Raw genomic sequence first — 22879 nt, forward strand, 5'->3', positions numbered from 1 at the left:
TCACCTGAAGACGATTGTTTGTGTTGCGATCGAAACGTCGTGATCTATTATTTTTTTATTTACGTGACTTGACCGAAAGACCCAAGAGTATGAAGACATAATAGTATTCAGTATATTTATTTGTTTGGCCCTGTGCAGTAAGTGATATTACGTGGCTGCTTATGCCTCAAGAGAACAGAAAAAGGCTCTTCTTCCCCTCAAACTTGTTTTTTGTGAGCAGGACAGTGATATTTAGAAAGGTACCTATTTTAAAAGAGAAAACGTGTGCATAAGTGTCATTCCCTCACATAACGACGTGGCCGCAAAAGCAAAGTTTGTGGGGAATAAGAGGCAACAGGAATAGTAATGAGTAAACAGTCATGGTAATAAATGTTTCTTGCGCAGTGTCCACGCGAATGAGAAATCCCCCCCCCAACCGAACGCGTGTGCACCTTGGTAGGGGTGCACATGCGCAAATGCGTGCTTTGGCTCGCGCTGGGAGGCGCAAGGTAATACATAAATTACAAAAAAACAGCACTAAATCGCTAATTAAAGTACTTTAAAGGTGATGGATGCGAAACCGGAATAGCGCTGGCTCACCATGCGGCTTATGCCGTGCTACATGGGGTCTTTTGTTAAACGTAAACCCTCGCAAGTAGCGGCCACACACAGACAGAATGACGTTGAAAGGTAAGATGATTAAATATATTTTAAAAAAAACTCTCCGGCAGTGTGTGACTATGGTCACCCAGAACAGCACCAACTCCTTGCCCGATCTACATATAACGACGGGGGCGTCATCACAACCACGACACCCTCAGCTGCTCCTGGCGCTATCGTCCCACTCTACCACCTCAGTGTAAATTTACAGCCGTTGCTCTCCATCAACATCAGCCACACGAAAAGAAGAGTTGGTAAATATGAACAAAGTTCTTGTGCGCCGATCTACAAATGTGTAATGCGAGCGTAAATGGGCAGGCCGGATGTGACGATCCGCGAGGGAGGAGTCAGGGTCACGTGGGAGAGGGAGGAGTCAGGGTCACGTGGGGGAGAGGTTATAGGAAGGAGACCGGAAGACATCTGGGGGAGTCGAGAGAGTGAAGAGGGAGACCACGTTGGGTGGCCGCCGTGCCCTCAGCCGCGAGGCTGATACGACTCGCCAGACGGCGCCAGCCAGCGGGGTGCGGAGAGAGCGGAAAGAACGGAGAGAGCGGAGTGCGCGGGGCGCACAGGGCGTGCGAGGTTGCACAGGCAGCAGAGTAGCTGCAGGGCTAGCGGAGCAGCAGTGTGGCTGCAGAGCGGAGCAGCAGTGTGGCTGCAGAGCAGAGCAGCAGTGTGGCTGCAGAGCGGAGCAGCAGTGTGGCTGCAGGGCGGAGCAGCAGGGTAGCTGCAGAGTGCGCGGGGCGCAAGGAGAGACGACGCTGGGCCGAGGAGGAGGCCAGCGGGGTGACGAGGAGAAGAACATCAATAAATGACCAATGGAGATCAACATCGTGTGACGGAGTCCTTTATTACAAATGCAATAACCCCGTAGTTTCAGCATGTAGTGGAAATCTGCATTTAGTCTTTAAGTGACCTTATGGTATGAAATTTAGATTACTAAAATAGAAATAATTTAACATATCCCCATTAACAAAACCCAATTCAGAGCCAGGCTCTTTTTGATGGAATGGGTTTGGAAGAGCAATCAGATGGAAAGAATATCGCCCTTTTATTTCCAAAAAGCATGCCGCAGATGCTCAAAAGTTGCCTTACTTGTGCATAACAATGATCGCAAACTTTTCATTTTCAGAGAGGTTGTAAAGATTTGCAGAGAGGAAATGTTCAAGGAAGACATTTTCTAATTTTCTGGAAGCCCTCCTCCATAATTATCTAAAAATCTTACCCAGGAGCAGACATCTAACATCAGTGGTCTTCGACGCGACGACCTTGCAAGGAGAGGGAGAAGCTTCTTAAGCTTGTCTCGACATCTCTCAGGTGTTTCTCCACAACGCCAATACACTATAAACAGTCAAGGAAAGTTACAGTCGACACTCCACACAAGAGAGAATCTCCTGTTCCCATCTACATTGGTATGAACATCCACGTCCTAATCAGAAATAGAACCGTCATTTGACCAGCTCGCCAAACTGGATATCAGCAGCTCCAACAATCAGGTGCTGCAGTTAGAAAACAGGCGAGCAGTTGAAGAAGGATGGTGTGGAGTTTGCCCTTCCAATCTGAGAAAGGGTCTCTTTCACTTTCAGGGACCTAGATAACATTAACTTCAACCCATCTTCTGCTACAGCACTTTCAGGGGTCGTGTTTCGTGGAGGTGGCATCAGTTGTCACATCAGTTTCCTTCTCGAGTTTCCTGAAGTTTTGTAGAGGTTCCTTATTTACCCCCCACAAAAATATGCACGGAGTAAGCCATACCTTCCAGATTCCTTCAGTATAGTCCATGCAGTGTATGTGAACCTCTCAGTAAATAAAATGACCTGTTACCACAAGCCAATTTAAGGGCAAACTATAGTCTGCCTGCCAAAGCACAGACATGGATCCCACACGTTATGCTTGAGGTGGATACGTTGGAGAAAGGTGAGGCTATATATTGGGCTGCTAACCATGCTTGTGTCTCATCTACCCCTGCCTCTCCTGCCAAAACTGCCCTACTTATCCTCTTTGAAAACATTCCCCAAGTGATGATATATTTAGGGGTGACAGCGAAATTTAGTCCTATACCAGTAGAGGATGTCATTTCTCAGGTTGATGTTGCCTTCAGAGGCATAGGACACATCCATGCGGATGTAGCAAGAGCTGAAATAGCCACGATTCTTAAGAATGCTAAGAAACCCACTAGTAACATTAGCAAAAACGAACACTCTGAACTCGCGAACTTAAAAAAGAGAGATGATATAGTCATCCTCTCGGCAGACAAAGGCAATGCCACGGTCATCATGGATAAAGAATCATACAACAACAAAATCCTGGACCTACTTAATGATGGTAGTTACTCCAAAATGAAAAGCGATCCTACTAACAGCCTAACGACAAAAACCAACAGTATCATTACTAGTTCGACTTCCCTAATCGAACCAACTAAACGTCCCTCTCTAAAACCCTCGGCTGCTAGACCTTCCAGACTCTATGGTCTTCCCAAGATCCATAAAGAAGGCACCCCGCTACGACCCATCGTGTCAACGATTAACTCCCCTACCTACAAACTAGCCCGTTTTCTATCAGACACTCTACTTCCCTTCACAGGCAATACCTCTTCGGCAGTACTCAACTCAACCCAACTAGTCTCTTTGGTCAAGGACATGGTACTATCTCCTGATGATATCCTCGTTAGTTTTGATGTAGTATCTCTGTTTACCAAAGTTTCAGTGCCTGATACCCTAACAATAATTGAGGACTTGGTCCAACATGGATTGAATTCGGATGTACCTGTGCTGGTTAGGCATTGCCTCACCAACACTTATTTTACCTGGAATGGCACCTTCTACAAACAGAATGAGGGTACCACTATGGGCTCCCCCTTGTCACCAGTAATAGCCAACATGTTCATGGAAAAGTTTGAATCAGACGCCATCCAGACATCCACCCTGCGTCCTTCCCTGTGGAAGAGGTATGTGGATGACACTTTCGTCATTTGGCCACATGGCCTCCCAGCATTGAACCACTTCTTGGACCACATCAATTCCAGACATCCATCCATCAGATTCACCATGGAAGTGGAGAAAGATGGCAAACTACCATTCTTAGATATTCTGTTTGAGAAGAGACCTGACGGATCCTTGGGACATTATGTTTACAGGAAAGCCACCCACACAGATTCCTACTTGAAACCGGATTCTCACCACCACCCATCTCAAAAGAATTCTCTCATCAAAACGCTATACCACAGAGCGCATGGCATTTCTGACCAACACCACCTGGCCAGTGAATTGAGACGTACATCGGGCCCTCAGGATGAACGGATACTCTGAACGCACCATCCGCCAAGCTGTTTCTCCCACCATACAGAAACAGCCACTTGAAACTCCGATCAAAACTGTCACGTTACCATACATAGCAGGCGTGACCAAAAAGATCTCCAAAATTCTAAACAAACATAAGATCCAAGTCCGATTCAGTACAGTACAAAAAATCCGTAATCTAATTCCATCGTTGAAGGATGTCATCCCTGACTTGCAATACCCTGGAGTCTATAAACTGAGTTGCAGCTGTGGTGACTGTTACATTGGGGAAACGAAACGTCATGTCTCTGATCATGTCCGCGAGCACAAGTCAGATTTGAAACACGGCAAAATTGAGTCGTCCGCCGTTGCCGATCATTGCTACAACTCGGTGGGCTCTCATGAGATTGTTTTCTCCGAGACTAAGGTGCTCTGCAAGCCTTCTGGATACCATAAAAGGTTTGTACACGAAGCCATTCAGATATACAAACACAGACATAATTTCAACCGTGATGATGGGTACAAACTTAGTAATCATTGGAAATATGTTATCAACCATGCAAAAAAAATTTAATTACACACTTTTGGACCATCTTATCTGACAGGCACTATTTTACTTCACCGAGTGTTAACATCCCTAACGTTTAACAGTACTCTTTATTGTCAGCCAACACTGGTATAAACATGGGCATTTCCGCTCCTTTTCTATTATGTACATCCACAGTTACTTGCGCAACACGTTCCTGACCACGAGTCCATTCATCCCACAGTGACTTGCGCACAAACAGCATAACAAAGAGCGGCTTAATCGTATCTAATTTATTTACCCACCCAGCAGTATAACAAAAGCAGTAATTGATCACTTCACAACTCCTCCTCCCCCGCTGCCCTTCCTGGCTCCTCCCCCCTTAACCACTATATAAGGTACAGATATTTTGCTGTGACGGTTTCACCTGAAGACGGAAGCTTGTGTTGCCTCCGAAACGTCGTGATTTTTATTGTTTTATTTTTATTAATTTCAATTTCATTTTTTACCTACGTGACTTTACCGAAAGAACTAAGAGCATGGTACGAATGTTTTGCAATCCATCACTGAACCGTCTGTATTCCTGCTCTAACTTGTGACTGCTACATATTTGCCAACTACAAGAACATTCAATGAACGGGCCCGCAATTCACGGGGAAGACAGACTTATCGTGTTTGGAGGGCTCCACATTGAAATATCATTGTAGCTACTTCAGGAACTGCCGTTTCTTCAAGGCCTCTCACATTGCGAGGACACGACACTCCCATCTGAGCGGTAGTGGCCACACGCCTGTAAACCAGCACTCGAGGAGCCATATTCTGGCTCACCAGAAGGCAGTACAGTAAAAGGAAGACTCCATGTGTTTCGTCTGTATGGGATAGTGTGTTTCCACCTTGCACGTTTGGATTTTTTCCGGTTGCTCTGGTTTCCTTCCACATGTGCTCATTAATTGGCCGATAGCACCTTCAATTGCCACGGTTAGCTACGTAAGGTGCGAAAGAAGTTCAACATATACATACAGACTGCAGGACTTGGGCAATTGTTGGTGTCGGCTCATGACGTGGCTGCTGCCTTCCCGATTGTCTGTGGTTTATCTTCGTGCCTCCGAGTCGGTCTACGAAGGTGAGCGCATCTTGTGCGGCTTATTACTAGTGTAGTGGGTAGTTTCAAGTTTTCAAGTTTCATTTATTAGGTATAGCCCTGTGAGCCATGCGGCTTTTGAGTCGGGTGCAACCGCAACAAACAAAATATGAACAGAGAACATCTTAAAGCGACGTCGCGCAACAGAAACATCCTGGATAAACCAGCAAATCTTCCAGAAAAAAACCACCGTATTACAACGATGTGTGCAAACATCCCAGTGTGATGCAAGTCAAACAATAACAGCCATAAGACAATTTAGATGAAAGTTATCAGGCCAACTCCGCACTTCCTACAAGAAACATGGATTAACCATATGTTTTCGAAATCACCAAAATAAAGCTATAAAAACAATGTAACAACAGTAATCATAGGAGCTGTGATTAAAATCTAACAATAAACGAGATACATAACAAGAGGGAGAGTGAGGCTTCATGGAGGCAACACGTTTATTTCAACAACACTTGTTAACACGCGGGGGGTAGCTGCCCCTTCCAACAGGTAACTTGGAGAGTGGTCTCTCCAGGCTAACTCGCCCTCACGCGACTGGGGGGGGGGGGTGGGGGAGCTGTCAAGCCGGACTCCGACTCGAGTCCTGGTCTTGACCCTTGGGCTTCTTCTTTAGGAGGACATCTTCAAGTCTTCAGACCAGCAAAAACCGCCGGACCCGTTGAGGGGTCCGGCTTATATCCCCAGTCCCGGGGCCTCCCCCGCCCCTAGGCCTGCCTCCCTTCTCAACCTTTCCAGAGGACCCTGGAACCTGTCCTGGGGTCCCCGATCCTCCCTCTTTGGGGCCCCACCCCCGGTACCTCCGGCCACTAGCCCTCCGGGTTCATCCGGAGTGCCATGGCCCCCTGTCACCCCTGCGCCACTCCCGGCGCTCTCGTCCCCTAGCCTCGGAGGGCTGACACCGCACAAGGAGTGCACGTTGCACACTGCTGTGTTGTAGGTGGTGTGAGCAGCCTGTCCCGTGCTTTACACACGGGCTGGCCCAACGTGGCATGCAGTGGCATCCCCCGATGCCACTACACTAGTTTATTTCTCATTCACGTCACTGCCTTGTCTCTATGAACACTCCAACACAGCGCGAACATTAACCTGATGGACGGTACCTGTGACGAAGACGAGTCAGAAGCCTGGAGAACCAGGAGGTAAAGAAGTCCCATATTCCAATACTGCAATGAAGCACTAAGTCCCGAGATCCTCATTTTCGTCTCTTTTTGCAAACACCGAGCGATTGCATCATTGAATCTCTACGTAAAATCTTTACAATATTCCTGTTGCTGCGTTGCCCTTTGACGCACGCAGTCCTTACCCTGCCATGCTCCAGGAAAGCTTTCACAAGTTCAAGCACAGATTCTCCCCACACTTGAGCAGGTTCACGAGCGAAAAAAAAAGGTTAAAGGTGAAGAGGGGGAGTGCAGGTGTGATCGGGCTTTCCGAATCATAGCCAGATGCCCGACGTGGGGTGATTTCTGGGCTTGAACGAGGCCCGACTGCTAAATACCGAGTTTGAAAGTACCTTCAGACTGAAGATCTTCATGTCACCTAACGGGACCAAGAAATGGCATGTACGTTGAACTTATTTCGCACCGTATGTAGCCAACCGTGCTGATCAGAGGTGCATGTCATCACATAGACGTTTTTGGACCATACTAAAGTTTTTGTTTTCATGTGAAGAAATTACATCAGCGTGACAGCATCGCATCTAAAATTCTGGGAAAACGGGGGGAAAAGGTAAATATAATTCCTCGTTTATGTGCAATTAAACCCATCGTGAAATTATTTTTACGTAATTTAAAGGTCACTTTGGGAGTGGTAACATCATCAAAACATCATTGTGGGCTATGTGCTGGTTGAATTTTTTGGAGCATGATCTTTTATGGACACCTCACCCAAAGCACCGTTTGTGGAAAAAAAATTCCCGCTGTCTGGCATGTAACATTTTAGTTTAGAGGCTCCACTAAAACGAGGTTTTATACATTGGTAACATTTCTTTTCTAGTCCATATTGCATAATCACTGGTCCAATATTTTGTCACAATTTTGTTTGGGCTGTGTAACGAGCTGCGGATAAAGCGTTGGAGTAGCTGCATGCGCGTATTAGGGTGAAATTGCCACGTGAAGCGAGGCGTCTTGTGCACCATTTCGTTGCCACAGGTAAAGTTAGGGTTCACGTGATACATTGGTGACTTAGGGATTGTACCCGAAGCTGCTCGTGCACATTAGGCCCTTGCCCAGATGGTGTTGAGCAGTGTGGTGTTTTGTGGCATGTGGGCTGATGCGGTGTCTCTGGTCATGATTGCAGAGAAACAAGTGCTCCCCCGAAGACTACTTTCGAAATAAAGTGTTGCGTCACGTGGCACAATCGTGTTCCTGCTTTGTGAACTCGTCCTTCCCCCGCACCTCCGATTAGCGTGGTTGGCTACGTATGGTGCGAAAAAAGTTCTACATACAAACGGCCACCACAACCAATTGTGACAATAGCACATTGATCGCTCTCGTTACGATCGTAGCAGGAGACAATATGGGCCCCGGCTACATCTGCTTCACTCCACGGACAATAAAGATGTTGTGGTTTGGCTCTCCAACACACCGGTGTGCTGTACTAGTGCCGAATTGACATGTTCTGTTTATGTGACAACCCTTACTCGTTGGCTGTGTCGGGTGGTGGCAGGTTTTAACGACACATTAATATATTTACGCGATCTAACCCACAAAAAACCTGTATTATGAATAAAGATCCTGCGACATAGGCCAAATTTGCCAAATCTGGAAATTTACTCGGACTTAATTGGGACTCAGAAATTGTCGCCCCTACTATGAAAAGTTTGCAGGACCCTCTTGAAAAAGAGTCTTGAGATCTCGACGCTTCTTGGGTAATGGGCACTGTAAATACGATCGCATGAGCAGCAAATACATGAAAGCGGACACACGTATGTAATGTTAGGTGTTTATTTTGTCGTTTCACAAGTTCATTAATCTCACACACTGGAAGCTTCTCAAAACAAAATGCAACTGGTGCTTACACGTAATTGCATTTTTACGGCTTTTTACTGAGAAAAAAACAGCTTGGTTTTACGCGGCGACACCAAATACCCACGCCGCAGACTCGGCACCGCCGCAGAGCACCGATATGCCACGCACAGTATCTCTCGTGGCCCATTCGGGAAAACGAATCATCCATTGCACCTCAAAACCACCCCCCCCCTGCCCCCACCTCTCCTTAGTGTTCTAACTTGGACCGGATTTGCAATATAAAAAGCTGCCTGCTACATACATGCTAGAGTCTGCGTGACGCGAGAATGAAACACTGATACGATTATCAATACACCACACGAAATAGTATTTGACGAGCGCTGCAGGAAACGTGACCACTGAACCTGCGACCGGGGCGTGCGAACGCTAACACTCGTTCAGCAGCCAGCGTCTGCACGCGGCATCGACAACACGGAGAGGGTGGCCCTCGGCATTTGGCCCCTGAAGAAATTGTTCATGCAAACATGAAGATCTAGGACTGAAATCCTACGAGTACTACCGTCAGTCATTCCGAGAGACCGCTTTAGATCCGAACATCGGCTTGGAAGAAGAACACACCGGCGGTGATAAAACGGGTCCGTTGGGTAACACGTAAACTCTGTGTTGCAACGGTGCGTGCGTGTGGACTTTAGATGCACACGAGTCAAGGTTTCTCCGTGCGCGCGCAAGCTGCGACGCGCATTTGTGATCCACGCCGTTCACTCAAAACGCCGCTCCACCACGACGCCGGGCGTGCGTCTGGAATGACGTCGATCTTTCACTCAACTTCGCTACTAACCTCCGACTGACCCTGAAAAATATCAGAATCACAATGCCCTTGTAACACAGTGGCGAGCTCAGAATGCGCAAGGCAACATTTCCAGTTGTATCGCATCTCTTAAAAGTAAAGCTGCTGCATTTAAATCCATCATTTGTGGGCCATCAGAAATGTACACGTAAAATGCAAGGGCGTGGTTAATGATGAACGCTGTGCAGAGCCATCTAAGAGGACCGGCACAGAAAGGGAAGGTTTCCATATCCACAGTAGCTCAATACCAGAAGTGTTTATTTAAATCAAAGCCGTTTAGAATAATTATTATATATTCACAAGATAAGGAAAATATACCAACTCTGTAAACTACAAGACAAACATTTACACGCTCTCGCTCACACATCCCACATACATTTACACACAACCGCAATTCGCCATGATGACGGTGACATCACCACGGCGCTTGTGCCGGGCGAGTTGCACCTTGAGGCTGTGTGAAGTGTGGAGGCCTCGCTGGAAAGGTCATGGGACAGACCCAGGTACCATGGGTTGACTGACTGAGATGACTGGCAAATGCACCCCCACCTGCGTTCCCCCCACTGTGCAAACTTGCTGCGTTTTAGCCGCCCGGTGCTCCGTTCGTTTAGCCCCCTCGATCCGACCAAACAGAAGCTGCTTGGACATGCGGTGGTTGGGCATGCGGGTTGCATAACCCAGCCAACACAGCCTCACCTGTCAGAGGAGCCCACAGATGGGACTGTGCCCAGATCTTACAAGGATTGGTGAGCTCCTCACACAATCTAGTCTGGTTAAACCCACGATGGATCATAGGCAGGCCAGCCTGAATGTTTAAAACCAGCACAAACGTTCTTTTAAAGGGCTCTACGTTTCACAAGCTTAGAGAAGGTAGGGAATAATTGTGTTCCAGCAGATCCAGAGCTTTGTATGGAGCGACAGGCCAGGTAGCTTCCTCAAGTTACGCAGCCGATTAAAGATGCCACTCGATTGATTCAGAGTGTGACCTCCGCTGCCAAACCGGAGCTGGTCGTAAGCACACTGCCTAGGTATAGAAATTTCTCTACCCTATCCACAACTGCCCCTATCACTCATGGGGAGGGCAGCATTCGATTACATAAAAGGAGTATTACACTCCAGGTTCAACAGTAGTTTATCCAACTCTTCAGTGGGCAGCAATTGCCAGACCATCTGCACACATAACATGGTTGACACAAAAAGCGAGCCATCCCCGCACCCAGGCATAGATTAGCCTCACATCGTATCTGTACCAGATGGAAATTCCACCGGTACAGCCATGAAAAGCCTATTGAATTAGGTGGGAAAAGGTGCTAAATAGCGTAGGGGCTATAGAACATTCATGTTGCACCCCAAGGTGAACCGAAAATGGATCTGACTCGTGGCCATGCAGCTTTACCCAGGCCTGTCCACCATCATGAAGGAAGTTCATGATTGTGAGCTGAGGGTCAGGAGCTTTGAAACATGAATAATTATAATCAACAGCTCAGTCCTATTTACGGTACCATACGCATTAACCAGGTCAAAAAGCAAATATATGTTCTGTACAAATGACCTACATCTCTACCCAGCACTGTACGTGGTCTCAGGCTCTGGATCACTCTTTGCGTTTTCTTCACAGATGGCAGCCACTCACAAGAAGCGGTTACTTCCTCTAATATATGACGAAATATAGCCCAAGCAGGGCCAATCCCACCCGAGCCCAGAGAGGGGTTTCTCCTCCCCCAAGACCTCACCAAAAATGCTATCTAAACCTGTTCCTGGTGGTCAAAGATAAGTTCACCATTCTTTCCTTTAAGCATGGTAATGAGCGTGGCACTGCGAGCAACTTGTTTCGTGGAATTACTCACTTAAAATAATAACTTTTTACCCAAAAATACAGGCTCATTGGGGTGTTTTGGCCAATCCCAGTTACATTGTATGCTTTTAGCTACGGGAGAAACCAGAGACTGCCAGAGGAAGCAACCCATTGCAGTACAGGGGGAAGAACATACAAACTCCACGCAGAAAAGCGTCCGAGTCTGGAATCGAACACCAGTCCTTCCTGAACTCTGAGGCACGGGGGTTCACCCGTGCCACGTTAAAATCGGGCCAAGGGCCCACAGATGATCCAACACAAACAACTGCAGGCTTGAATGTTCCCAGCGAAGGCTTTGAATTTCAACCGAGACAGTTGGCGGTGAAGGAACGCTGCCACACATACCCAGCTGCCCTGACCCTCGGTAGCAAAGCCCTCACTTCCAACTCCTTTCAGGCTTGGATGGCCCAAGGAAGGCGGTACGGTCACAGCGCCGCCTATCAAGCCAACGCTCTTTTGGCATGATTTTTAAGGCACAAATGCCCACAATAAATTCACCTGCGGTTGTAAATACGTATATCCTCGTCTATTTACACACTAGTGCAATAATTGCCCTAATTTCATTTACGTGTTTTTTTTACTTAATCTGACTATAAATAAACTTGTAAACGCAATTCGTGAAATCATTGCAGAATAAACAGTTATTAAAAGTTTGTTTGTGCACTGTTTTCAATTCTATTTGTAATGCGATTGCATTTGCTTTGATCTCTATGAGGTAGTTTTTTAGTCTGCTTTCTATCTGCTTCATTGATGTATTTAATGAACTTGAATGATTTTGTAATTTTGGCGACCCGGGCTTGAACAAGATCAAAGGAACAAAAGACCTCAAAAGATCCACAACCATGACCCAGAGAGAGAGTGGGCAATGACTCAGGACTAATCCACAGCATCACGATCCCTCGCATCAACAGCAGTCACCCAGGAGGAGGACTCTGCAATTTGGCTTTGACTCACGTTGTCCTCATCGGCACTGTCGTCGCTCACCACGGGCCTGGATTTGGCCCCGCGGCCTGACCGCCGCCGGCCCACGCGAGCCCGTTCCCTCTCCTTCCCTTTCTCCTTCTTCTTTCCGAGCTTGATCTTCACCTTCACCGAGTGGGCTGTGTCAGACAAATTTAAATTAGAACGTCAGCGCTTTCGCACAGCGACGACGTCGAGAGACGCACAAGCCGGCGACCGTTTGCGCAATGCGGTGTAAAATGCCCGTTTTGAGATTTTAAATGTAGTGGGGTTACCGGCGCAGATAAACAGTGCGAGTTAACAGAATCCCAACAAAAAGCACGTGCATATGCCAGCAACATCGCTTAAAGCGTGAAAAAAGGAAGGAGCGGAGAGAAGCAGCTTACACTCGGACTCAGAGCCGTCATCATCTTCATCATCGTCACTCACGTCATCGCAGCTTGGCTCCTTCTCCACCTTCTCTCTCGTGCTCGTGAACACGGACTGCAGGACGATGGAGTCTTCGTAGATCTAGCAGTCCCCACCCCACCGGTGGTACAAGGTCACTCCCGGTGTAGAACATCAACCGGCACGCTCAAGAAACAAGCAACCGATACGCTCTTACTTACATCAGGAAGAGAACACAATCCCCCCTCGCCCTAGCCCCTCCCTCCCGCCCGGGTGAGATTTGTTTCTTACATTTTCTTGAAACTTTGCCAACAATGCCTCAAGTCAAAACCGCATCGTGCCCCCCACCCCCCAATTCACTGCTCCAGAGCGGAATGTGACGACCGGTTGTGATGCGGACTCTGGTTCGTCTGCAGTTGTACACGTGGCGAAGGCGTATAGTCTACTTTAAACATATACAGTGAGGGATTAAAGTATTTGATCCCCTGCTGATTTTGTACTTTTGCCCACTGACAAGGAAATTATCAGTCTATAATTTTAATGGTAGGTTTATTTGAACAGTGAGAGACAGAATAACAACAAAAAAATCCAGAAAAACGCATGTCAAAAATTGTATAAATTAATTTGCATTTTAATGAGGGAAATAAGTATTTGACCCCTCTGCAAAACATGACTTAGTACTTGGTGGCAAAACCCTTGTTGGCAATCACAGAGGTTAGACGTTTCTTGTAGTTGGCCACCAGGTTTGCACACATCTCAGGAGGGATTTTGTCCCACTTCTCTTTGCAGATCTTCTCCAAGTCATTAAGGTTTCGAGGCTGACGTTTGGCAACTCGAACCTTCAGCTCCCTCCACAGATTTTCTATGGGATTAAGGTCTGGAGACTGGTTAGGCCACTCCAGGACCTTAATGTGCTTCTTCTTGAGCCACTCCTTTGTTGCCTTGGCCGTGTGTTTTGGGTAATTGTCATGCTGGAATACCTATCCACAACCCATTTTCAATGCCCTGGCTGATGGAAGGAGGTTCTCACCAAAGATTTGACGATACATGGCCCCGTCCATCGTCCCTTTGATGTGGTGAAGTTGTCCTGTCCCCTTAGCAGAAAAACACCCCCAAAGCATGTTTCCACCTCCATGTTTGACGGTGGGGATGGTGTTCTTGGGGTCATAGGCAGCATTCCTCCTCCTCCAAACACGGCGAGTTGAGTTGATGCCAAAGAGCTCCATTTTGGTCTCATTTGACCACAACACTTTCACCCAGTTGTCCTCTGAATCATTCAGATGTTCATTGGCAAACTTCAGATGGGCATGTATATGTGCTTTCTTGAGCAGGGGGACCTTGTGGGCGCTGCAGGATTTGAGTCCTTCACGGCATAGTGTGTTACCAACTGTTTTCTTGGTGACTATGGTCCCAGCTGCCTTGAGATCATTGACAAGATCCTCCCGTGTAGTTCTGGGCTGATTCCTCACCGTTCTCATGATCATTGCAACTCCACGAGGTGAGATCTTGCATGGAGCCCCAGGCCGAGGGAGATTGACAGTTCTTTTGTGTTTCTTCCATTTGCGAATAATCGCACCAACTGTTGTCACCTTCTCACCAAGCTGCTTGGCGATGGTCTTGTAGCCCATTCCAGCCTTGTGCAGGTCTACAATCTTGTCCCTGACATCCTTGGAGAGCTCTTTGGTTTTGGCCATGGTGGAGAGTTTGGAATCTGATTGATTGATTGCTTCTGTGAACAGGTGTCTTTTATACAGGTAACAAGCTGAGATTGGGAGCACTCCCTTTAAGAGTGTGCTCCTAATCTCGGCTCGGTACCTGTATAAAAGACAACTGGGAGCCAGAAATCTTTCTGATTGAGAGGGGGTCAAATACTTATTTCCCTCATTAAAATGCAAATCAATTTCTAACATTTTTGACATGCGTTTTTCTGGATTTTTTTGTTGTTATTCTGTCTCTCACTGTTCAAATAAACCTATCATTAAAATTATAGACTGATCATTTCTTTGTCAGTGGGCAAACGTACAAAATCAGCAGGGAATCAAATACTTTTTTCCCTCACTGTATATATAAGATTCTTCTTCTCACGTTTGAGGCCTTGAATGAGTTGAGGCCTTGAATGAGTTGAATCCTGAATATCTCACCGATCTGCTTAGGTTTTATATTAGATCTGCGATTCAGGTCTACTCGTTATTCCAAAGACCGGAGCTTTGTTTGATGGGAGATTGAGTTGTATGCATTCAAGCTCCGCAAACGTGGAATTCCCTTCCCCGGTCCAATAGGAGATCTGAGGTTGTTACACTTTTAAAATCACGTCCTAACACTCACCTGTTTGTGACAGTCTTTCTCCATAACGTGAGCTTCATGTACATCTCTGTGAGACCTTATGAGAATGACACTATAGAAAACCGAATTGATTATTATTTATTGTTACTTACAATCTCCCCCACAACGCTACTGATTATTTCGTGATTTTGTTTTACAGTTTGCATTGAATTAGGAACCATGTCTGGCAAAGAGGGTCCTATACACCTGGCAGTTCACCAGCATTGGTTCTAGCAAGCATGCTGATGATTATACACTGAATGTCAAAAACCAGTCTGGAGTTTTTCTTGCATTGAATTAATATTGCTGAAATGATGGCACTCGCAGAAGGCCGTGTGGCTGAAGGGAGGTGTAAAACGACCTCAATGTTTAACATGGAGACACGGATATGAAAAGGAAGAGGTGTATCGTCTGGTTATTTATTTATATTCTGGAGTACGCGGTCGGGATGTCCATTCTCGAGGTTGTGAGGTAAAAAAATTGTTTTGGAGTTTACGCAACCCATCATCCCTCTCTCAGGAGCCAATAAATGCAATACCACTCTGTGTTAAGTCAAGGGTGGTTGTCCTATGGCTGGACTTAGCCCCGCCATAGGAATGTGGAAGTTCCACCAAATGGCTCATTACTGTAAAAGGAAAAAAATCAGGAAATTCTCCCCGACTTGAGTTTTAGTGCAGACGGCACACAGCTGGATTATTATTTAATATTTATATAGCGCCTTAGCTCAAGGCGCTTTACATAGTTTAACAGCGGTAACAAAAATAGAGTGATTTAGATAGCAGGGGCGTGCTAGGCCTGAGGAATGAGCGACCGCAAAATAGAGGGCACGTGGGGTCAGGAGAGAGCAGGGGAGGGGAGGGACAAGAAGTCGTGGAGGGGTGACGGGAGGGACGAGGAAGGGAACGGGCAATGGAGAAGAGGTGAGACTTGACGAGAGGAACGGAAGGAGGTTCAAGAGTGGGGCTGATTAACCCTTTCCCGCTCCCATGACGGACGCATGCGTCGTAGGTTTTTCTTCCGAATCAATTCTGAATGTAATCGGAAGTAAAAGGCCACGTGGTAGGGCGTGTGACAGTTTAGCGCCGGCTATCATCGAGTGCAGTCCTGTCGCTACGGTTCTCTGCGATGAGTACAGTACCATGTCTTTAAAAACTGCAGCGCTACGCCTCTCTAAATAAAATTAACGATAACAGCTTGCGTGTTCCGAGATTCAGCGGTGAACGGGACACCCACCCTGCAACTTGCAGACGTCCCGGAAAGAGGAAGGGTTCATGTACAGGGGAAGTTTGGATGCATTCCTGCTGCTGTAATGCTTGAACACAGGCCATGTTATCCAGCACGGAGCGCTGCGGGGGCCCGGTGCTGGAGGAGAGGCTCACCAGAGACCCCTCGAGGTTGTATATCTGCGCGTTCTGACACAGCAGCATCACGTCCTTCTCCAGGTCATCCAGACTGCGATACTTGTGGATTCGAATCCTCTCCTGGGGGACCGCGACACACAAGACCGTGAGCGATGCATGGGTGTGCGAGTGTGGGTGTCACGAGGTGGGGAGCGGTAGTGTCGTTGTTAGCGCATCGAGTTACAAACTTAGCAACCCGAGTTTAATTCTCACTGACGAATATATTAACTTGTACTGGGCCTTCCTCGACATCAACTAAGCCGTCAATGAGTACCTGGTGCGGTGTGTAAACATGAGCATTGGCCGGGTTTGGTGCGGGCCACCCAGTCTCGTGTGCCTTGCCGAACTTCATAGGTGCTAACAGCACTTGCCCCAATAGTCTGTTACAGGATATGGGGGGGGGGGATCGTTGTCTTTGTTGACAGTGTGTGGTCAGTGATTGTGTGGTGTGTGTGAGGTGTGTATGTGGAGTGTGTGTGGTGTGTGTGTGGTGTGTGCGAGGTTAGTGTGTGGTGTGTGTGCGGTGTGTGTGAGGTGTGTGTGGTGTGTGTGTGGTGTGTGTGAGGTGAGTGTGAGGTGTGTGTGTGGTGTGTGTGGTGTGTGTGTGGTGTGTGTGATGTGTGCGAGGTGAGTGTGTGGTGTGTGTGTGGTGTGTGTGCGAGGTGAGTGTGAGGTGTGTGTGTGTGGTGTGTGTGTGGTGTGTGTGTGGTGTGTGTGAGGTGTGTGTGTGGTGTGTGTGTGGTGTGTGTGTGGTGTGTGTGTGGTGTGTGCGAGGTGAGTGTGTGGTGAGTGTGAGGTGAGGTGAGTGTGTGGTGAGTGTGTGGTGAGGTGAGTGTGTGGTGAGTGTGTGGTGAGTGTGTGGTGAGTGTGTGGTGAGTGTGTGCGAGGTGAGTGTGAGGTGTGTGTGTGGTGTGTGTGTGGTGTGTGCGAGGTGAGTGTGAGGTGTGTGTGTGGTGTGTGTGAGGTGAGTGTGAGGTGAGGCGAGTGTGTGGTGAGTGTGTGGTGAGTGTGTGGTGTGTGTGGTGAGTGTGTGGTGTGCGACTGTTGTGTGTGAGAGTTTCCTCCAGGTCTTCCCGGTTTCCTCCCATAGCGAAGGCACACGTCATTGGTGTTTGGTCAAACATCCAAATGTGGCACAACCCCTCCCTCAACACAAGTCTTGGAACTCGCTGTGGCTTTACTGGGTAAAATAAGACGGCGCAAGATTTGCTGTGTCAGAGCCTCGACGCACTGCCGCCATTCTATCATCTCATGTACAGGTGACTGACCTGGGTCACCAACATGGCATCTTGAGCAATACGATGAAATAAGGTTACAGAAATGACGAAAATAGAAATCGGAGCCACAATATCACGTAGAAAGCAGTGCAAAAAGAACTGTGTTACAGAAAAAATTGAAAACAGTGCATAAACAGAAATAAAAATAAAATCAAATTCATTTCCTGTAACTTTGATGCGATTAGTTACAGCTCGGTCCGCGGCGGCGGCTGCCACAGTGGTGTAATGGTCACAGCGGCGCGCTGGACTCGCAAGCCAAGGCCTGGCGGTTCGATTCCATCTCCCGGAGCTGCAGTTGACACGACGGTGGCAAGATTCCCAAATTCCCACGGCCTCTGTCCATCCGGCAGTGTGAATGGGTACAGCCACAGCTAAGTCGGTCGGCAGGTCGAGTGTGGTGGGATAAGGCGTGGGTCTACTCCCACCTCCTCCTAGATGTCTGGTCATTGTGAGAGAGTAGGCCAAATACGCTCTAGAGCTCCCTGGCCCTCCTGCCAGCAGTGACGGGAGCGAGCTGGCAATTGCAGGGCTGCACCTTTACCTTGCTAAGGCACACAGATTGATTGGAATGTACGCATGTATGTTAGAAGCCAACAATGCTCATCGGAGGTGCCGGTGAAGGACAACAAACTAAACACGAAAAGCCGTTCAAAAAGAATGAGTTTTCAATCTAGATTTGAAAGTACATAGCTCCAGTGGCTTACTAATATCGGATGGATAGAGCGTTCCAGATAGCCGCGGGAGCGCATCTGAAAGCAAGGGATGCAGTGACCGTCTTTGTTCGATGGCTCGCCGAAAACAAAATTGTGCTTCGCAAATGGTTGTGCCCATTGCTGCTGGGTGGACAGAGGCGGCTGTGGTGGGGTTTTAAGAAACTTTCAGCTGTTTCAACTGCCACGGCGGAAGATGGAATCGAACCGGTGACCTCTAGATTGCAAGTGCAGCGTGGCAGCTTCCTCGTATTGTGTACAAGTGGAAATAATATGGTATTAAGGGAGGAATTTCCTCGCTCAATTCTTCCAATTTCCGCGAACAAAGCTCGCCCTCAACTCCTCAATTGCATGTAGAAGCTTCTATGTTACAAGCTCGGTAACTTGTCAATAAGCAAGGCCATGCCTCTCGCAAGTGGAAATTAGATTAAACTCCGTGTGGCCTTGTTGTCTGTTTGTACGTCCTCGGCCGAATATATTTTGCTGACAAATTTGTTATCAGAGGCCACGAGCTACGCAGAGAGAGAGATGTAGCTTCAGGACATTGTAGCAAAGCGGAGTGTGGGCGGCTTCAGAGCACACCGCACCGTGCAGCCTGTGGCAGACACGGTTTCCAGCGCACACCACACACGCGGCACAAGCAGCCTTCCACTCTCCCTGCCTCCTGCAGTGCGTGAAGCCTCCCGCAGTGCGTGAAAGAGCACGCAGCAGATGCATCTCATGGTAACCCAGATGTAACGTGATCAATAGCGTCGTTATGAAGAATATAAGTAACACAATCAACAGGTAGACCATACGCCCCCTTCTTCCGATGGATTACTTTTTTTTTACACATTCAACCGGCCATGCAACAGTCTGGAAGTGAAATTTTACAGCAGCATTGGTTTTGACCTTCAATGTCTCATCAGCAGTCAGGCTTGCTTGAAAATCAATGCAGGTGAACTGCTAGATTAGGATCTTTGCTGATTAACATTCCACTGTTTTGTTGCACACACACACACCATGTTCAACCACCGCACTACACTGCAGGTCACAACACCACAGTCACCCACTCGCCCACCACAATGCAGGTCACAACATTTCTCTTTCTGCTTCTTCCCCTGGCACAACTCCACTTTGGAATTCCCTCCCATCATCATCATCTCTTATTTACCAAACTCTTGTAATAATAATGATAACTTTGCTCAATTCAAGAAACATGTTAGTAGTAACTATGATTCATTACAACTTTGATAAGTTCGCTGTTTTGTTGCTGGCCGCTTGACATTTTGGGGCTTTTGGGCCTGTGCTCATCAGTGAGTAAAAGAGAAAAAAAAGTTTTAAAAATATTATTCTTGAACTCAACGAACAGGAGACACAGCGGGGATATATTCTGTGAGTGCACAATGTACTCGGTCCAGTCGCAACCTCGGAGTAATTCTCCCCCAAATGGGGGCCGATTAAAGCTACCTGGGTACACGAACCCTACAACCGCAGAGATAACGGTCGAGAGCGGTGGATTAGAAAGGGGAATAAGTGAAGGGGGGGGATATAACCGATAAAACTTTAAAATGCAAAATGCGATGTCTGGATCAGCCGTTTTTTTCCCTTCCCCCCCCCCCTCTGGGAGCAATGACGATCAAATTTTTGCCACGGTGGTTCAATGTCTGAGGTCCGGTCACCCACCCCCGCCCCCATTCTCCTGCCATTCTTACGGAGTTCAGAAAAAACGGGGACGAGGAGAAAAAATATTTTCAAGTGATCGATTCCTGCACGGGCAATGCAATGTGCTTATTGCGAGCATGAACACTCCACACTGAACGAAGAATCGCCCACGCGCACGGCCATGGTGCGGCGGTCATGTAAGGGCACACCAGGCGGGGATGGGAGGCACCATGGTTTGGTCACCTTAATTTTCTTGAAGTCGACAGGCTTTCGAATAAGCTCGTAGTACTCGGGGAGCTCTTTGCGTGACGGCAGCTGCACGAAGACTTGACTGAGCTGCCGGCCAGACCTGCAGACACGGCCCCACACACACATGCACACGCGCCCACGCACACAGGCGTCTGGAGGTCAGCAGGAATGCGCCTGCGATCTGAGCGAGAGATAACGCGTAAACAAAGCGAATTGTGAGATACTCTCTCACAAGTGATGGTGGCCCAGGTGGGGGTAGAAGGGAGGGGAAGAGGAAGGGAGGGGAAGAGGATAGGAGCCACACTCGCATGATGCAAGATTGCAGCATTTGCCGTGAGTCACACGGCTGAGTTGTGTTTGGTGAAGGCAAGAATAGGTGAGGTCCCATTGTCAACGTTGAGCGAAAGGGGTCCAGGTGTCCCAACTGGTGTCATGAGATTGTGACTCAGCTCCATGCACCCAGGTGGTGGCAGTAACTGTAACCGCTTCCCAAACCCACCCCCCACCTCCCAAATCGTTTTTATAAAACAAAGAAGCAGACGGTTCTCCTCCCTCCTCCCGTGTCCGTACCTCCACACACCGCCGGCCTGGTGGCCACCCAGCGATAGAGCAAGCGGCCCGCAATCTCAAGGCTGCAGAGTTCGAATCCTGGTTGGTGGTGGTTTACTTCGTCAATTATACCTCCATCCGGGGCCGATAAAGCGAGAACGACTGTTGGAAAAATCAACTGCGGTTGTCCTGTGGTCACTCGCCCCCACCATATAAAATGTGTAATTTCCATCATTGGCTCGGGACTGTGATCGGTAGACAGGCTCCGTCTGAAATGCTCGTTTGAGCAGGCGATTGCTCTGACCTTAGACCCTGGGATGCACGTGAAAGCCGCAGGAAGCGGTGACGCTTGTGCCTATGCGTCGCGCCACACCGGGCTCTTACGCAAGACTGACGCGGAGAAGGGTTGGGGGCTATTAAGCAATTCATCTTTCTGTTTTCACACTGCACGGGCTTTAGCACATTCGCAAATACCGCTTACAGCCCAGGCCAAAGATAAGGATTCAACGCGTGTCACACCACACGATGTCCTAGTGAGCTGTGAAGCAACAGGAGCTCTGACAGCTACAGGCTTAGTGCGGCCTGGAAGCTTATTATTAAATAATACAAATTACAATTCCTTATAGGGGAAACACATACTAATTAACTGATTACTAACGTAGCATATAATTACAATAACACACATTACAACTCATTACTAATCATAACAATTGACTGATTACCAATCTATTATATAATTACAATACCCCCCCCACCCCTACTGAAATCGTCGCACCTGCATGAGTTAAATGATGACGTCACCCTGCTGCTCTATTTAAGAACGGGAGCAAGTGAGGGCTTCACCATTCTGACGAATTGCCCGATGATGCTGGATGTAATTACCAGTGAAACGTTGTACTCAAAAACTGTAAATGTTGTGGATTCACTCTTCAACACACCGGTGGGCTAAAGTAGTGAACTATTTGTCTTTTGACGTGACACTTTTTTTGCTGATTGGCCGTGTCGGGTGATGGAGGGTTACGACACATTTATAAATAACGCGATCTAACCCAAAAACTTTATTAAGAACAACAGGAGCTGTCGCTGCTGCTGCCTTTCTCCACCAGTCATCACGATCATTAAACGTATAGTGACATCGCGGATGTCACTGTGTGGTGCCGGCCCCAGAGGCACGGCGTGCGAAGTGCTCACATCGCGGACATCACGTATGTAGCGACATCGTGAATGTCACTGAGTAATGCCGGCTCTAGCGAGGCACGACGTGCGATGCATCGTCATAGCGGACACCCCGTAGGTGGGTGTAGTATCAGCCCTAGGGGGGGGGCTCGGTGAGCGCTGGGATAGCACTCAGTGGCACCACGCATGGCGTTCAGTGCTGACCCCTACAGGAGGGAGTGTGAGAGTGTCAGCCATGGGATGAGGATACCCAAGGCCACGGCACTCTGGTTGACCCTGGAAGGCACGTGACAAGTAAGATCGACACAGGGGCTCCAAGTAGGGGCTAGGGGGTGGTCACGTGTCAGGGTGAGATCCTACGGGAAGGGTCGAGAAAGGGTAAGAGGTTTCTCGAAGGTGGTCGTGGCCAAGGGTGGGGCCAGCCACGACCCAGGAGCATATAAACGGGGTCCCCACAGGGACCAGGGTTCAGCGTTGTTGTTGTCATCTGAAGATCTATGATCTACGTTCTACGTCCAAGAAGAAGTCACCAACACGTGGACAAGGACACAAGCCAGGGTCCTGTCCGTTGTAGCTACGCCCAGTAACTAGCATAGTTAGCCTGGTAGTCCACCACCATAGGTTACCTGGTAAAGGGGCAGTAACCACCTTGTGTTAATGTGTTGGTATTAATAAATATGTGTTGCCTCCAAAGAGTACATCTGCGACTCGGCTGAATCCACTACAAATGCGAGGCATCGAGATATATATTATGGATTTAAAATGTCTGTTTACGTGTCATTATGTGCTTGCTATGTATACATTCAAGTGTGAGGAGTGGTAGCGTCGTGGTTAGCGCACCATGCTACAAACCTCGTGACCCAATCTTGATTTGAAGTTTTCGTGACTGCAGGAAACCATACTCTTTGGTTATATTGGTAAAGTCACGTAGGTGGAAAAAT

General features: G+C 47.9%; 1 protein-coding gene across 4 annotated transcripts in view; it reads right to left on the bottom strand.

Moving 5' to 3' along the window:
- Positions 1 to 8522: 8522 nt before the first annotated feature.
- Positions 8523 to 22879, bottom strand: part of LOC144726634 (SWI/SNF-related matrix-associated actin-dependent regulator of chromatin subfamily A member 4-like) — a 59847-nt gene continuing 45490 nt past the window's right edge. For 3 of the 4 annotated variants that reach the window (XM_078605370.1, XM_078605368.1, XM_078605369.1), the window contains 5 exons: positions 20208 to 20313; positions 16313 to 16414; positions 12611 to 12734; positions 12219 to 12364; positions 8523 to 9412 (listed from right to left, as the gene is read on the bottom strand). In XM_078605370.1, coding sequence (XP_078461496.1) covers positions 9380 to 9412; positions 12219 to 12364; positions 12611 to 12734; positions 16313 to 16414; positions 20208 to 20313 — 511 coding nt within the window. In that variant the 3' untranslated portion in view covers positions 8523 to 9379. The remainder of the gene's footprint in view (positions 9413 to 12218; positions 12365 to 12610; positions 12735 to 16312; positions 16415 to 20207; positions 20314 to 22879) is intronic. The other variant, XR_013587318.1, reaches the window with a different exon arrangement.

The sequence above is a fragment of the Lampetra planeri genome, chromosome 24 (genome assembly GCF_965212315.1).
Source record: "Lampetra planeri chromosome 24, kcLamPlan1.2.h2, whole genome shotgun sequence".
Taxonomy (NCBI): domain Eukaryota; kingdom Metazoa; phylum Chordata; class Hyperoartia; order Petromyzontiformes; family Petromyzontidae; genus Lampetra; species Lampetra planeri.